The sequence below is a fragment of the Protobothrops mucrosquamatus genome, unplaced genomic scaffold (genome assembly GCF_001527695.2).
Source record: "Protobothrops mucrosquamatus isolate PMUCROS unplaced genomic scaffold, P.Mucros_1.0 scaffold_3, whole genome shotgun sequence".
Taxonomy (NCBI): Eukaryota; Metazoa; Chordata; class Lepidosauria; order Squamata; family Viperidae; genus Protobothrops; species Protobothrops mucrosquamatus.
The window spans coordinates 468,368-486,583 of record NW_015386079.1 but is presented as its reverse complement, the minus strand read 5'-3'; the positions used below and the strand labels follow the sequence as shown (position 1 = coordinate 486,583).

Genomic DNA, 18,216 nt, shown 5'->3' with positions numbered 1-18,216 from the left:
AAAATATATAAGAACTGATGTGTTTATTAATTATTCTGGAAGTATATTTATGAGGATGATCCTGGCTGTTACCCCAAACTGCTTCTGGTTGGTGCTTGAGAAAGAGGTTGGGAAGTAGGGAGTGGAAGGAGGAAGGTGGAGTGGTTGAGAGTCTAGAGGGAGGAAGGTTTGGTACGAGAAAGAGGGGGAAGCAGAGAGGAGGCAGCCGGGACCACCCGTAAAGTATCTTTGCTTTTGTGTATTGATGTTTTGTATTTATATGCGTCAAGTTTATGTTTATATTTTGTTATACTTGAAAATAATAAAAAAAAATTAAAAAAAAGAAATAATCAGGGAACAGTAATTTGCTATTTCTGGACTGTGAAAAGCGATTTGTTACCTTGGATACATATGAGGCACTAATAGTCCAATATTCTTTACTTGGTCTAGCCATATTTGCAGAGACTACTTGAAGATCATATGGATTGTAGGCTGCTTTGGGGTCATCCCTACTTCTTATAAGACAGTATATGTATTCTCCATCATCTTTGTTTAATGCATCATCCTGAAAACAGAAATCAGATGGTAAAATGTGAATTATTTATAAAAATTAAAATTGTTAATACTTAGACATCATAATTCATTTTGTTAAATTATATAGGACATAGTTGATGTACTTATTTAAGTTGAATTGATGTAAAATAGAATGTATTTTCACATTTTAAAGGTATCATTCAGAAAAATTGGAACAGATTCAAAGAAGGGCATTTAAAATGATCAGAAACTAGAAATCATGAAGTGAATTTAGAAGAAGTAAGTGTTTTTGCTTTGCAAAAAGATGATAGCAGTGTGTAATGGTACTATTCAACTACCTGAAAGTGCTCTGTTACAATTATGATTATATATAATGATTATTAAATAAAATGAATAAAAGATCAAGGAAACCATAAATTACTGTTAGATACCTAACTCTTATTTAGGAAACAGGAATGAATAACATTGTGGAAGCTTCTCTATCAATAATTTTAGAAAGTGTTTTCAAACATATCTTCTTATTCAGCTATCAGTAAAACAGAATAACAGAGTTGGAAGGGACCTTGGAGGTCTTATAGTCCAAGGGTCCCCAACCCCCGGTCTGTGGACCAGTACCGGGCTGCGGCATGCCAGCAACCGGGCCGCAAAAACAAGCACAGCCCCATCCGCAAGATGCAGGCAGCACACAAAACCACAATATATCTCTGTTAGTTAAATCAAACATCCTAATAAAACAAAACTAGACAGAGCCATCACAAGAGGACATAGCAATATATCACAATCAATGGTGCAATCAATGGGTGACCAAGGTCTGCCTAGTTTTACAGGCAGTAGATCAAAAACAAACTATCTTCAGAAACTGAAACATACTGACCTGACACTAAAAATACAATATGTATAGTCTAAAATTGGATAAAACACGTAATACAATCAATTTTAAAAGATTATTAAAAGGATCTAAAATGATTATGATTCTGGCAGATCTCCAATGCTGCAGCACAGAATCTGGCCACCTGCGCCGTGATCTCTGCCTGCTCATCCTTAAGCAGCCACTGGAAATAGATTCTTTCCAAATGACCAGGATATCTATTGATTATAGGGAGGATATGGTTTTTCCGAATGGCTCTGTAGAAGGAACATCGAAGGAGTATGTGTCCAATGGTCTCCACCTCTCCTGAGCCACAGGAGCAGAGTCTTTCAGACAGTGGTGTCTTTTTGTACTTGCTGTACAAGACGGCCAATGGAAATGCATGACACCATGGCAAGCGAGAATGCTTTCCGGTGGTTTACTGACTCCAACTGACTAAGATACCTGGCAGGTGTAACCACATATCTAATAGATGTCAGACGTCTTTCTTCGTCCATGTGAACAAATCCAGGAACGCAGGAACGAGTTGACAAGCAGCTTTATTCTGTGCAGTAATAAAGTCAGCACTGGGACTGATCTGCTCCCAGCGCTTACATAGCCCCACCCTGCAGCTCTGCCCCCAATCAGCAAGCCAGCATCCGGCCTTCAGAGGTAAAAGGCCGCATTCCAACGCCCAGCGTCCCCCCTGCTGTTCTGTGTGCCGACAGCTCCGGGCTTGACAATAGAGTCTGGAGCCAGAAACAGCGGAGCTACACCTAAGTCCGCTTGCCTCTCAATGTCCTCTACCCTTTGATGCAAGGTTTGTTTTGCTTGGTCATAGTCCAATTTGAGAACTGAGGCTGATGAAAAGCTTAGTTTGGCAAGGTTGGACTCAACTGCCTTGATCCACGAAGAGGAAAATTTATCTTGTAGAATTAATGGAGCAAGGCCTTGTGGAAAGCAATTAAGCCTTAGCCAGATGTTTAAGGAAGCTATACAAATTCTTGCTTCGACTTTTATCAATCCTGTCTCCAGGCGCAGAAGTGCATTAGGAACACAGCGAGGCATCTGGAGAATTGTTCTGATAAATTTGGATTGAACTCTTTCCAGTGGTGTAAAACACGAAGCTGAGGGTTCGAGCAAGGTCCAGTAGAGAAGCTGTGCTAGCGACTTGGGCAGAAAGAGCTTAATTGCAGCTGGAACATAGTGTCATCCCTTTGTGCAGAAAAATTTAAGAATGGCATTCGCTGATCGTTGGCCAGAGGCAGCCGCATATTCTCCATGGGCTTTTTGTGAGCCGGTGGCATGGATGACCACTCCAAGGTACTTAAAGGTGGTTACCTGCTCTATTTTGTGGCTATTTAAGTACCATGTGTACTGTTTTGGCCTTTTAGAAAAAGCCATAATAAATAAATCTTCAAAAACATAGCAAGGAGCAGACTAAAATTCCAGAATTCAGGTAACCAAGGAATGTGACATGACAATTTTTTTCTCAGCAATTATATACACAGTAAAAATATCTATAATCAGAATTTCGGTTTTGCGCCATAGCACACGGCCGAGGGATTGTGGAGCTCTGTACTCCATAGCTGGTTTTACCCTGCCAGGGGACCCTAAATGGGTCTAAGTCGCCCCAGAGGGGGGAAGGAGGCCCCCCCCCGTGGATCACAGAACAACAGCAGTTGATTCCTTTGATCCGGGGAAGCCCCCCAACCTGACAGGAGAAAAGCTAGCTGCATACCAGTGACTAGCTCAAGCTACCAGCTGCCAAAGTCCAAACACACTAACTAGAACAACCGTGAACAGCATGCTTGGAACTTGGGTGAGAATATTGATCTTCTCTCTTCTATTTTGTGACTGATTTTTTGGAAAAGATCCCTAAGAAGCAAAAAATCCTCCAAAAATGAGAAAGGAGGGGACCACACCCCCACCCTTCCATAGAAGGCAATAGTGACTTAATTTTTATGGGGGACAGAAAAATATTGAAATGAACTTAATAATACTACAGTCTGGATAAATCTGAAAATCATGAAAACTATTAAGACTTTATATCTGAAAGAGTATTGATGAAACCACAAGAAAATAACTTTTTGCTTTAAAAGTTGGAAAATGAATGGCTACTGACATCTAGTGGAGCATAGAGCAACAGCTGCATAGACACAGAAAGTGGCAAAACGCCCAGAAATAAAGAACAACTCTTCCGTTGAACCTCAGTGGCTTCTCCAAATAGAGAACAGCTGGGAACAGAGGAAAGAAAACACACTGGGCTACCTACATCAGAGTGAGAACGATATTTGTTTTAAAAAACGGCTGACCTTCTAGGATTATAAATATTTACTGATCTGTGATTTCTAAGCTCAAGAATTGTTTGCAGAGAAAGAAAAACCTGAACTTTTGGCTAATCTTCTAGGGGGAATTTACTGGAAAGCCTCTAGGTGGTTAAACATTCTGGACTCTAAATCTGACTGGCTGATAATTGTAAGACCCTCGAATAGAAGAACTATTATAAAATACTGCTTTTAACGGTGTTTTGATAATTGAAAACGCATTGGATTATAAAAACCATATATAAAGATAAAAATTATACAAGATTTGGTTGTTTGGACCTTAAGATTGGCTGGTCTGACAAGGCTAATTACAGAGACTATGGTACCGGTGAAAGACTATCTGGAGGGGGGAGACAAAATGGATGTTACATACTTATCAAAAAGTGGCAGGAAACCACACCTAATATCTCCTACTGAAGGCCCTAGCCTGGAACATCAAAGATCTGCAGGAACAATATTTCAAGACAAGGCAAATATTTTCCAGGAGAAAATGTATGCAATGCTGCAACAGATTCAAATGACAATGGTTTAAAATCTTGATGAGATTAAAAACAACTTTGACAACATAAATAAACACATCTTTAACTTAAACCTACAGTTTAAAAACTCTCAGAAAACAACAATAAAGAATGAACAAACAAACCAGATAATAGAATACAAACTAGGGGATAGGGACCCAAAGAGGGAAGCTACAAATGAAGAGAACCACAGTCTAATACAAACAAAAGAAAACTTGCAAGATCTTCCTACAACAATGGAAATGGGAAAGATATCCTATTTTTCAAAACTTCAAAATAAACTTGAAGATAGGAAAGAAGATTTAACAAAATGGATTATAGAACAGCCAGGATAATTATTAGCGTTTGGGAGACAAAAAATGTACATTCTACCTAACTTGTCTTTTCTATTCCCAACAACATTCACAAAAATACAGGAAGAATCCCCTGGCAAGCTGAATACACTGATTTGGAAAACTACTCCAAAAAAGAAGAAGGCTAGAATTAGATTCAAGAGATTTGACTCGACCTATCAGATGGAGTACTATATGATTAAACACTTAAAATAATAGATAAATCATGGATATAAAGGTCCCTACAGTAAGAGGGATAAAATATAAAAGTAGTGTAGTATTCTTTATAATATATGAAATATAAAAATATTGGGATGGTGTATATGAATGAAAAGTTTGGATATTTAAAGGCAGGGCTTTTTTTCTCATAGAACGCCCAGAACGGAGTTCCGGCACCTTTTTGGGATGGAACCTTGTAGGGTAGGCAAGGCGGGTTGTATGACGTGTGTGAGTTCCGGCACCTTTTTTTTTTTTTTTAAAGCACTGTTTAAAGGTAATTAACATTGAGAAAACTATGACTGATAAAAATGGTTTGAATATAGAGGGGAAACAAAGCTTAAATAAGAATCTTGCAAACAGGATATATAATGACAATAAGATGACTTTTATAAACATAACTGAAATATAAGCTGATCAGAAAAGAAGTTATATGCCGATGTTATTGTTATTTGCACAAACACACAAAAATATTTATATTCAACTTTGTATATATTGAAAGTATTAAGAACTATATTTGCTTAATGTTGATAAAAGGAGAATACTATTGGAAGAAGAGAAGATTAAAGAAATATATCATTAATTAACAGATTGATTATGGAATTACAGAAATTAATTATTACTGATTGTTTTTAAACATATGAACCCAGACAACATGCTGTTTACTAAGCACTAAAATTGCTATTGTTAAAAATCAATAAAAAAATTTTTTTAAAAAAATCTATAATCACCCTTTCTCTGCATTCACTCCTCCTTCCCACTAAACTAATTTCCTGAATTTGCAGATTAATATATCCAAATTTACAGTTCAATATATCCAAATGTTTCCCTATTATTAATGGTCATATCTGGAAACTCTGTAAGCTGTCCTGTAAGGTACTGCAAAATATTTCATCATGGAATATTCTGGAGTAAAAATGGACTATTCCAAATACAGAATAGATCTTTCTAGAGCCAAGGTTTTAAAACTCATTTAAACACAGGTACGGTGAGGGCAATACAAATCTTCACTAGTCTTCCAACATATGGTCTTCAGAAGCAGTTATACTGTCACCAAGGCTAATTGTTACTGAACCCCATTACTTCCATGAGTTGGCTCAACCCTTTTGTGAAACCAGCATACATATCACGATAGTGAATTCCAAAGTTTAATTACATGTTGGTTGAATGTGTGAGTAGATAGTCACATAGATAGATTTGCCTTCCTGTTCAAGCTCATCTTCTTCACATCCACATCTACAGATAACAATCTATAAACAAATATTCTTTTTGGTTTACATAGCTGCATAATAGCCTCATTAAAACAACACTTTCACTTCCTTTTATGATGCAGAAGTCTTTGAAGTTGATACACTGGGATTTTCATACCAACATCCACAGAATTGAAATTTACAAGGCTTTTGCCAAATGTAATTTCATCAGCTCTTGTGAGATGTAACCCATCTTATGCCAGCAGTCTATCAATGAGATAACAAAAGCCAAACTTTTTCATCAGTATCATTTCTAGAACTAATTTTTATCTGTAGTTTTCTGTTTTCTTTTTCCATTTTTTCTATAATCTGAAAGGACAGTTGAGTCCCTATATTTTTGAGGTTTCTTCCTAGAATTTTAAAGACTATGGTGATATATCTGTAGTTGCCTTTAATAATATTATTGTTACTACATATATTAGCAGACAGGTTCACTATTACTGGAATTGTTATGTTTTGAAAATTATATTATTAACTCCATAATTACTTTTCTCACATTTCATGTTCTGTACTTTCTGTACTTATTGAAAGTAAGTACCTATATTTTCTATTCTCCCAGTGAAAATGATCCACAAGTGGAGTTAGTTCCATAAATGATACTGATGAAAAAGTTTGGCTTTTAGTTATCTCATTGATGGACTGCTGGCATAAGATGGGTTATATTTCACGAGACTTGATGAAATTACATTGTTTTGCTTTCATATTTTGACCCATTCTAGCTATATTCCTTCTGTGCTTCAGGGATATTCTTGTCTCTTATTCAGCAATACTCCTTTCCCCTGAAGAATCAGAGCCTACTCCTGAATTAAGTGTTTTCAGAAAAAGCTTTTTTCTCTTTTTCAAATTAAAAAAACAATTTGTATACAACTTTATTATTTATTACTGGTAATGCGGGAGGGAAAAAATAAAAGGTATTGCTAACACTTTTATTTTAAAATTTGATACCTTTCCAAGAAACATAACACCAAAGTTATCATCAATCTAAGAAGCCCCATCTACAAAATACTACTTTTAATAAAAAAATTGATCCTAGAAACTAATCATTTCCAAAGGAACAGATACAACATTTTATGAGACTATTTACTTAAAATAGCTATATTTAAAATATCAAGGTGGATAATCTTTATTCTAGTTATTGCTAGTCCAAAATGGACTACCAATATAAGAACAGGAATCAGATTACTACTTTCCAAAGATACACATAATAGCTTTAATCTCTACAACAGGAAAATATCATTAGTATAACTTTATTTCTTCTACAGAGGACATGGACATCTGAATGCCCTGCATGCAGCCTCCCTGTATTCGTAGATTGTGCCTCCAAAATTCATCAGCAAAAGAGCTGATTTTTTTTGTGCATGTGATTTCTTCTCAGAAGATAAGATGAAAAATGTCTTGGTAGTCCCTGACCACACCAATCCCATTCTTAAAACAACCAAGCCCTCTAAAATGGTCCAAAATGTCACTCAAAATTGGCCACTCTACTACTAAAAGTAATAAACTTGATATCAGGCTATTTGGGAGACAATTAGGAGCTTTCTAAGGGATGAAAATGAAATAATTTGCTTTACAGAGACTTTATGCTCCAATTCTCACTCTTAAAATGTAAATCCCCAAAAGTGGGTCATACACCATCAGCTCTGCTCCTTTCTCTTTACCACCACTCTTCTGGTATCATTTGTGGCCTTCATCGTGTCATGAGAGCAAATGATAGCGTCTGTCCCAAGAAAAGTCACCAATTCCTGTTATGGTCAATACTTACTTCAGAATAATGACTAAAGAGATAGTATAGAACATGTCAGAAATTTTTTTAAAGAAAATAGTGTTGTGGTACAAAATATCTAAAGGAAACTAAATTGGAGGAAAAAAGGCTGACTTCTAGTTGTCCAGGTGCAAAATGAATAATCCCCCTCTATGCTGACCACAGTACTTGCACATAACAATTCAAATCTACAGCCAGAAAACTTGGGGGAGGGGGAAACTCTATGGCATTATCAAAACACAGAATCTTTACAATAGATGGAAATGTATAACCAAATTACACAAATATACACACTATACAAATAACAGGCTGAATCTTAAACAAATTGAATAAATTGACTTGAACTATAAAGAAAAATACCAGTAATGGGATCTTCCGAAATTTAGCCACATCTTTCGATTTAACAAATTCACAAGGTGGTAATAATGTCTGCCAGCTAAGTTTATCTCTGAGTCTCAAAATATGCAAGATGGCATCATCATTAATGGGACCTAGAACAGAACATAAACCAATCAGCATATACTATAAGCATGAGCTAGGTAACTCCCCAAAGTTATACTTAAATTTCATGAATATTAATTAATTTCAACAAATTATGATATTATAAGTTATTATACTGTACAACACAAATGCTTCCCCCCTCAAAACAAAACTGAACACATAATTTCTAATATCATTCTTTAAAACAAACTGTAATACATATTAATCTCTTTTCTTTATTTGGAAAACATAGAAACCAGATAGCTAAAAGGAGAAACAAGTATTTCTAGCTCTCATAATGAAGAGGAGAAAGGTGAAGGAGACTGCATTAATTTTGTTGACCTCAGTTGTATCACATAACTTAGCATAAAATCTGAAAGTAACCATTAGGTTATGTCAATATAGGAATGTAATATAGTGACTTTTGATCTTCAGATATATGTTTAAATATCAAAGTGTATGTGTGAATTTCATCATAGTCAAATTATTAAGAATTTTGAAGTAATCCGTTCTTCAGCTATGGATAAGGAAAATATTTCCATCCTATGCCATTCTGGAGATGGGGTGAAGATCTTAATCAAGTAGCTGGAGGCTGTGAGAATTTGAAAGGATGAAATAGACTTGGAAGGAATACTAACAAGAAAAAAATCCAATTTATTCAGGAACCTTCTAGTACCAAGATAATTCAATATTTAGTTCTGAATAAGATAGCATTCCATCTCAAGGAGCTGATGCACAATTTGGGATCCTTCCTGGACTCCCAGATCTTGATAAGCAGCATATATTCCGATCCTTTGGGCAGCTGATTTACCAGTTGTGGACATTCCTAGCGTAGAAGATTCTTAAACCTTATGGCTTGAGCCCTTGTTAACTTTGATATTATCTACACCAGATGGAATAAGCCTGCCCAATATAAGCAGGCTGAGAGTGCACACTGAAGATTCCCAGCAAGTAATGAAAATGTCAACCAGTTATATCTTGCTCATCGTGAAATATTTAGGTCATTCAGGAAAGTAACAAAGATTGAGCTTTCAGAAATCTTTGCAAAGGAGTGCAACACAAGTTTGAAAGCATATATAGTGAGCTGAATGATCAGTTGACCAAGCATTAGGTGGTTGCTATTTTATTATTGTAATTTTATGCATTTTTAAAAATATCTTATAATTCTAAGTGCACCTATATGAAATTTGATGTAGTAAAGGTGCTGGCCCAGAGGTCAGGAGACTGAGTTCTAGGCCTCTTTTAGGCATGAAAACCAGTTGAGTGACTTTGAGCCAATTACTCTTTCTCCGCCTAACCCACCCACATAGCTGTTCTGGGGAAAATAGGATGCAGGAATATTAGGTATATTTGCCACCTTAAATTGAAGCATACAAAAAAGATGGGATACAATAATAATAAGCCCCCAATGAGGCACTACTTTTATGTGGTTGTAGTGCTTGTGTGCTCTGAGGAAGATGAGAGCTATACAAAAAGTTTAACCGTACTGGAAAGTTCTCACCAGAGGAGCCAGATGAAGAGTATCTCTCCATAAAAATATGGTGAGACATAATTTACAGAAACCTATAATGGCTCAGTCATCAACTGGTCAACAAGAATTATGCTAGCTGTTGAAGTTCCTGGACATTTGGTGAAAAATGGGCTATAGGACTCGGGACTGTAGCTGAGCAACCAGGACCAGCAGTTGCAGAACTACTGGAAGAAAAGATGATTACTTATTGTAAATATACAGAAATTGCAAAACAAAGAAATAATGATCTATTATTACAGATCAAGTCCAACAAGAAGAGGATATTTGAAATTAATGCATCAGTTCTGTAAAGAACAACATCCAGAATCAGAAATAACAGAAAAGAGGCTAGTAGATCAACATCAATTTATAATATGAAATAAAGTATTCACAGAAGCATACCTGGAAGAATTGCAAAAATCTACTCAGGGCAAAGAAATCAAAGCCTTGCTAGAAATAACTCAAACTGCAGAGGCAAAGCTTGGAGAGTTGGCAGTAGAGGAAACATAGATATAGATTTGTTTTCATTCTGAAACCAGGCACTCTCTACTCTGCCTCAAAAAGAACAAATCCCTATAACTAAAGAAGTAAAAGAGTTGAAACGAAGAATAACTGAGCATCTAGAACAGCACAAAACAGTAGAATAAGGTTGACTGCTTTAAAGCTTATTCCAAAGAAACAGCTATCACAAGCATTGAATGATGTAAATACTGTAATATCAAATATAAGCACCAGCTTATTGCAAGAAACAAACCAACTAATGTACAATACCAGCTATTATAACTGAATACCTGGAATGCAAAATCAACCAAGCAGAAAAAATGCCAAACAATGCATCATGAAAATGGAAAATCAAGTTGGAAAATAAGATTGGCAAGCTGAGATCAGATGCAAGCAACCTAAAACAAATGAAAGGAAAGAAGCTGAAGAACAAGGAGACCAAAGAATGCCTAATCGAGAAATATCACCTAGAACAGTGATGGCGAACCTTTTAGAGACTGAGTGCCCAAACTGCAACCCAAAACCCACTTATGCATCGTCGGGTGCCGGGTGGGTGTGGCCCATTGGCTGGGTGTGGCCAATTGTGTGGGTGTGGACCATTGTGTGGGCGTGGCTGCGGTGGTAACGGCAGACTGGGTGGGACTAAAAAGTTCAATCAATCAATTCCAACTTTGCAAGATCTTTTTTTCCCACGAGTAGTTGAAATTTACTGATTGATTGAACCTTTTTGTTTTTTGCACACGGCGCTGGAGGCCTAAAGCGAAAAGGTTTTATAAAACCCAGCTGAAGGCCTAGGACTGGGGCAATGGCGCGCGTGCCCACAGAGAGGGCTCTGAGTGCCGCCTCTGGCACCCGTGCCATAGGTTCGCCACCACTGACCTAGAAACAAGGAAGATTGAGGAAGCACTGGAAATAATAAAGCAGCAAATTATAGTCAAGAAGATCAACAGATATGAAACTCAAATTGCAAATTATAGGCAGAATCTCCAATTTCATTCAATCAGAAACATTTCTACCAATCCATCAATGGAGAGAATGCAGTGAAGTAAATACCTGGCAAGAAGAAACAGTGCAGTTCTAGGTGCAGATATGGGATAACCCAGAAAAATATAGCAAGAATTCAGCTTAGTTAAAGGAGGTGGATAAGAATAATGAAGAGGCTGAAATGAAAGATCTTGTGATAACAGCAAAAATAGTGGAAAAAAGAACAAGGAAGATGAAGAATTGGTCAGCACTAGGTAAGGATGAACTGCATGGTTTTTGGTTGAAACATCTAACTGGTCTACACTCACTGGTTGCCAAGCAATTTAACTGCAATGAATGAAATTGAAGAGTGGCTAACATCTGGAAAAACCTATCCAATAATAAAAGATTTAGCCAAAGAGGCAGCATCAGGCAACTACAGACCAACTGCCTGCTTACTAACAACTTTCAAATTACAAGCCGGTGTGTTAGTTGAATTCAACAGCATCTAGTTGAAAACAAGCATCTAGAAACAAAGTTATAACTAGAAGCCAACATGGATTTGTTAAAAAACAGATCATGCCAAACCAATCTTATTTCGTTCTTTGACTTCAGCAAGGCATTTGACAAAGTAGACAATAACCTACTTTCTTGGTAAGCTAGAAAAATGTGGGATAGACAGCATCACCACCGGTTGAATTCATAACTAACTTAAACCATACTCATCAAGTAGTCCTTAATGGTACTACATCTGCATGGAGAGAAGTAAGCAGTGGGATACCACAAGGTTTCGTCTTAGGTCCAGTACTCTTCAATATCTTTATAAATGACTTAGATAGAAGGGGAACTCCTCAAATTTGCAGATGACACTAATCTGGCAGGAATAGCCAACACCCCAGAAGACAAGCTCCGGATAGAAAAATATCTCGACAGACATGAACAATGGGTCCTATCCAACAACATGAAATTTAATGTGGAGAAAAGCAAAGTTTTACATATAGGCAGGAAAAACCAAAGGTACAAGTACAGATTAGGCGAAACCTGGCTCAAAAACAATAACTCTGAGAGGATCTTGGAATCCTAGTGAACGATCACTTAAACATGAGCCAGCAGTGTGTGGCATCAGCCAAAAAACTAATACAATCCTTAGCTGTATAAACAGAGGCATAGAATCAAAATCACATGAAGTATTTAATACACTTTATAAATCCTTAGTAAGATCACACGTGGAATGCTGCATCCAGTTTTGGTTACCACATTACAAAAAGATGTTGAGACTTTGGAAAAGGTGCAAAGAAGAGCAACTAAGATGATTAAAGGCTTGGAGACAAAAACATATGAAGAACAGTTGAAGGAATTGTGTATGGCTAGTTTAGAGAAAAGAAGGACTAGGAGTGACATGATAGCAGTATTCCAGTATTTGAGAGGCTGCCACAAAGAAGAGGGGGTTAACTTATTTTCCAAAGTACCAGAGGGCAAGACAAGAAACAATGGATGAAAACTAATCAAAGAGAGGAGCAACTTGGAATTAAGGAGAAACTTCCTAACAATGAACAATTAACCAGTGCACTGAAGTTAGGATACCAGGAAGGTTTACTGAGTACTGGAGAGGTAAAATTGGCCTACAAGAAAAACAACATGAAGAATAGAAAAGCAACAAGGCAAGGCAAAGTACTACATGGCCAATACATAAAAAATAGCAGGCAATTAATAACAAGAGCTGGTAAGAGCTAAGAGCAAGAAAGTTGAAGAAAGAGACATTGAGGCTAATTGTGGCTGCACAAAGTCAAACCTTAAGTACAAATGCATACAAAGCCAGAATTGAGAAGACAGCAACAGACAGCAAATACCACTTCTGCAAAGAAGTTGAAGAAACAGTGGACAACCTGGTTAGCTAATGCAAGAAGATAACACAAACTGACCAGAAACAAAGTAGCAACAACGGTGCACTGTAAGATCTGCAAGAAATATCATTTACCTGCAAGCAAGAAGTGATGGGACCATAAAATAGAAAAGAAAGAAAAGAAAATGAAGAAGCTAAAATGCCCTGGGAACTGTAGGATTTAAACAGATGGGCACCTGCCACATAACATTCCAGACTTAACAATTGTCGATAAGAAAAATAAAAATGCCTAGATAGTAGAGTTGGCAGTGCCTGGGGATAGCAGAATAGAAGAAAAAGAACTGGGGAAGATAACAAAATACAAAGACCTGCAAATAGAAATAGAACAACTGTATCAAAAGAAAGAAAAGATAGTACCAAGAGTAAGAGGCCCCTTGGGTGCAATCCCAAGACAACCAGACACTTGCACACCATCAGCATTGACAAAATAACCATCAATTGCACAAGGCAATTACTTGGAACAGTTTACATCCTGTGATGACATCTTTAACATCATCAAACATCAATATCTGCCCATCCCAGGTCCTTGAGGTTTTGATAGGTGGTTGACTGTGCAATAAACCACAACATTTTTAATTGATTATGTACTATAAACTTATTTTCAACTCCTTGTGACCACACATATAGAATTTAATAACAAGGATAAAAACTAGAATAATATGTATCTCTCATAAGTGACATTTTTAATATTACTGGCTTCAGCATACTTGGCTTTTGATGTACGTACCAGTTTTATCATATGAAGGAGACTTTCTCACCCTGAAAGGTTTGTGTTCACCACCAAATTGAAATTTCATGCAAGTCCTTGTATGGCAACTTAGCTGTGCTGAAATAGCTTGACTCTCTGTCTTTTTATTATCATCATCTGTAACAGAAAGCCAATATAATTTCATAATCATTGTGCTAAGCCAAAGACTAGCAAATATTTGTTATCTAAAATCATTATCAGTCTTGCATTTAATATTCTCTTTGTTATGTGGGGTAGAATCTAATACTATTATCTTTTAGCATAAAACCACAATCTTTATTGAAACATATGGCTTATGCACAAATAGTTTGACACAATTATTGTACCTAGTGAGCAACAAATCATTTGATAAACAGTTTCCCAGATAGTTATAGCAGTGGTTTCAGAAGGTTTTGCACAATTTATTAGGACCCAAGAGTTCCTTGCACCAATTTTAGTATTTTATCCTCTTAATCCTGTTTTTTCATCTATTTTATGTTATCTGCTTCTCTTCTATTTTACTTTCTTTCTCATCTGATATCCAAATCCAGAACACAATTTGTGACAGAATAACTCCAAACACCTCTGATTCTGTAGACCTGGACAAAATTGTCCACTTTTTCACATGCATTATACGGGCTGCCCTTGAAGAGCATCTGAAACTGGCTCAAAATGAAGCTGAAGGGGCAGTTATACATGCTCCTCAATCAGCATATATTACACTATTGCTCCATGAACTGTATTAGTTGATGGTGCTTCTAAATTCAAGATGCTGGAAGTTACCTATAAAACCATTCATGGGGCTTGGTAAACTGTCTGTCCCTCTGTGTGTCTACCCACTCTGTTATAACTGGCAGGAGAGGCATGTTTCAAGTCTTCCCTATTAAAAAGGAGCCGCCTAGCCAGGATCCCAAAAATCTTTTCTGTCCCCGTATCGGGCCTGAGGAACATCACCAACAGATTGTCCTCAACTCTCTAGGCCTTTAAGACTTGGTTCTGTCATCAGGCATAGGAGTTAGCATGCATGGCGGAAGTCCATGGACTGGTTGACAATTGTGGTGTTTTTTATCTCAGCTGCCAATTTGCATTTTATTTTGTGATACTGTATTTTTAATAGTTGTTACACACTTAAATTTGGGCAGTTAATAAATTTATGCTAATTAATTCTTAATAATAATGTTGAGATGGATGGCCATATACTTTGAAATAAATAAAATCACAAGCAACAAGTTGATAGACAAAGGATAAAGAAACGGAAGAATACCAAACTTTTTTCAAGAAAAAAACCTCAAAAAACCAAAACCCACACAAATGGAATAATAATCTACTTGTGGAAAAGTCATTTCTCCTAAATAACTTGTGTCCTGCATCAAGATAATTAGAGTTATTTACTAATGAGGCAGGAGTGGGAATATGTTTATCTTTAAAAGCCTCATCTTCCCAGATGCTGGAAGGACAGCAAAACAACTAGTCCAGCAGTCAAATCTATCGCTCAACTTTATACCGTGTTTCCCAAAAATAAGATCTGGTTTTATTTTTATTTTTTTGCCTCCAAAAGAGGCACCAGGTCTTATTTTTGTGGGGTGGCTTTTCCACTCACCTTGCCACGGCGGCACCAGTAGCCCTGCCCAGCTGGCCCACTTCTGCGGCTGAAGGAGCAGCTTCATTCTGCAGCTGAGAATGGAACTCCAGCCTGCATTTTGAAGTCAAAGACCTTTCCAGAAGGCCTCTGATTGTGAAATGCAGGCCAGGGGATGCCTCACCCCCAAACTAGGGCTTATATTTGGGGTAGGTCTTACTTTCAGGAAAACATGGTATTACTAAATTGCATATGTTTGAATTTTTTGTATCAATTCACTGTCAACTAATGGTAATCTAGATTTTTTCAGCCCATATAAATAGTATGGGGGGGGGAAGAGAGAGGGGGATCTAAATGGCACGAAGAAGGTACTTCACTTTAGCCTTTTTATAAAACAAAAGCCCACACTATGGAAAATTATTAATTTGTTTAGAATACTTTACTCAATGGAATAAATATTTTTGGGTTAATTGGCAATCTCAGGGGTAGAAAATTCTGATTTAATATAATTATTGTTAGTTATAATTATAAAGGCAATAAGATGGCAGGACATTTTCTGTCTCTTTACTGCTCCTGACTGATTACCTTGAGTTTTGCAATCCGTATCTGATACTCCTATAATTTATGCTCTTACACACTCATTTTAAAATTTGGCAGAACTGAAAGTGTGAGTGATAACATAAAATTGCTATTGTTCTGGACAGTCAGAAGTAACATATTATTATACAATGCAATATAATATAATATCTACATTATTTACATATTGCATTATCATATGGTATGGACAACCTACAAAAATGAAATTATATTAAAATTATAACATTTTTGGTCAAGAATAAATAAATATCTTTATAAAGGGACAGAGCCAGTTTTCCTTACAATTCCTTACTTATAACATCATAGGTGTTTATATAATTGAACCTAAGGAGTATAATTAATTTATAAGGATATAGATTGTACTCCATGGAGGTTTATGCCATCATAATTTTGTTAGTTCTTAAGCGGTCATAAGCATCTAAGTTGGGTCATTTAAGAATGGTTTGCTATCCCACCCAGACGAAATCATCTGTTATACTTTCCTTCATTTTCAACAGAAACATCACTAATAATATAATCAGATTTTTCACGAGAAGAAATTATAGGGAGTTTTTCTGTGCTTATTTTTTTCAAATTAAAATCTTCCAAACTCCTGGGCTGAGGCCATTGTATCATTTCAGCATGTCGGTCAACAATTCTGTCCTTACGTATTCTTGAGAAACTAAAAACGAAAAGAAACAAAACATTTAGATTATTCTAATCTTCATCAATAAGGTAAACATGATTTTGAACATGTTTATAATGCATGAACATGTTTATAATTCTTATAATGCAAATTATAAAGAGAGAAGATGGCAAGGAAGTAACAGGCAGTTGGGAGAAAGCAGAGCTGCTTAACTCATTCTTTGCACCGAGAAAGTACCTGAGAATTGGAAAAGGGCTGATATGGTTCTCATCTTCAAGAAAGGGAAAAAAAACAGACCCAGGAAACTACAGACCAATCAGTCTAACATAAATACCTGGAAAGATCCTGGAAAAGATAATCAAAAAAAGATCTGCGAACAGTGGGGTACCACAAGGCTCCATCGTAAGCCCAGTACTCTTCAATATCTTGATGAGAGAATAGAAGGGGAACTCATCAAATCTGCATATGACACTAAACTGGCAGGAATAGCCAACACCCCAGAAGACAAGCTCAGGATCCAAAAAGATCTTGACAAACTTGAACAATGGGTCTTATCCAACAAAATGAATTTTAATGGGGAGAAAAGCAAGGTTTTACATATAGGCAGGAAAAACCAAAGGTACAGATTAGGCGAAACCTGGCTCAAAAACAGTAACTCTGAGAGGGATCTTGGAATCCTAGTGGACGATCACTTAAACATGAGCCAGCAGTGTGTGGCAGCAGCCAAAAAACTAATACAATCCTTAGTTGTATAAACAGAGGCATAGATTCAAAATCACATGAAGTATTTAGTACACTTTATAAATCCTTAGTAAAATCACACATGGAATGCTGCATCCAGTTTTGGTCACCAAAATCCACTCTGGTCCACGTGTACAATATGACCTTACTCATGTTGCAGACTTCTATTCTGACTGAGATAAATGCATGTGTTTCTCTCAAGAGTATTTTCCCTTATGAAAAGAATAAGTGAATCTATTTAAAGTTATTTTTAAATAGAGCTGATCTAACTTGAGAATGTGAGCTATAAAATTAATTAATGCAATAGCAATATAAACTAAACCTAGAAGTAGTTATTAGAGTGTGATAAATGAGCAAGTCACTATTTAGGCTCATCCTGTTTAATCATCCTCTTGCCAAAGCCAGAAAAAGAAACTGGGAGAGATAGAGAGGGAAGGAAGAAGAGAAAACATGCCAGACAAGAATTACATAAAAGAAAAAACAGCAGGGGACTTCCGGTGGCAGGCGATTTCGCTGGTCGCAGCTGTTTGCTGCCTCCCGCCTGTTTTGCGTAAAAGCCGGTTTGACAGCCAGCATCAGCTGTCAAACGGCTTGATACCTTTCCCCTGGGCATAAGGGGATAGGTAAGCTGCCCGGGGTAGGAGTTGAGTTCCCGAGTCGTCCTATATGGACGATGTAGGCGAGAACTCCTCCGGAGCCCCGAGGATTCTCCGCGATCCAGGACGCCTTCGCTTCGGCGAAGCAAGAAGCCGCCGCCACCGCTGCAACTTGAAGTTAATTGTGAGTTTACTTGTAAGCAGACGAACCAACTTTGGAAGCTTGCTT

General features: G+C 36.9%; 1 protein-coding gene across 1 annotated transcript in view; it reads right to left on the bottom strand.

The window, feature by feature from the left end:
* Positions 1-18,216, bottom strand: part of DNAH14 (dynein axonemal heavy chain 14) — a 202,818-nt gene that overhangs the window by 180,498 nt on the left and 4,104 nt on the right. The window contains exons 3-7 of the mRNA XM_029286756.1: positions 16,504-16,686; positions 16,189-16,217; positions 13,850-13,987; positions 8,126-8,256; positions 370-544 (exon numbers count right to left, since the gene is read on the bottom strand). Of these exons, the coding sequence (XP_029142589.1) occupies positions 370-544; positions 8,126-8,256; positions 13,850-13,987; positions 16,189-16,217; positions 16,504-16,686 (656 nt within the window). The remainder of the gene's footprint in view (positions 1-369; positions 545-8,125; positions 8,257-13,849; positions 13,988-16,188; positions 16,218-16,503; positions 16,687-18,216) is intronic.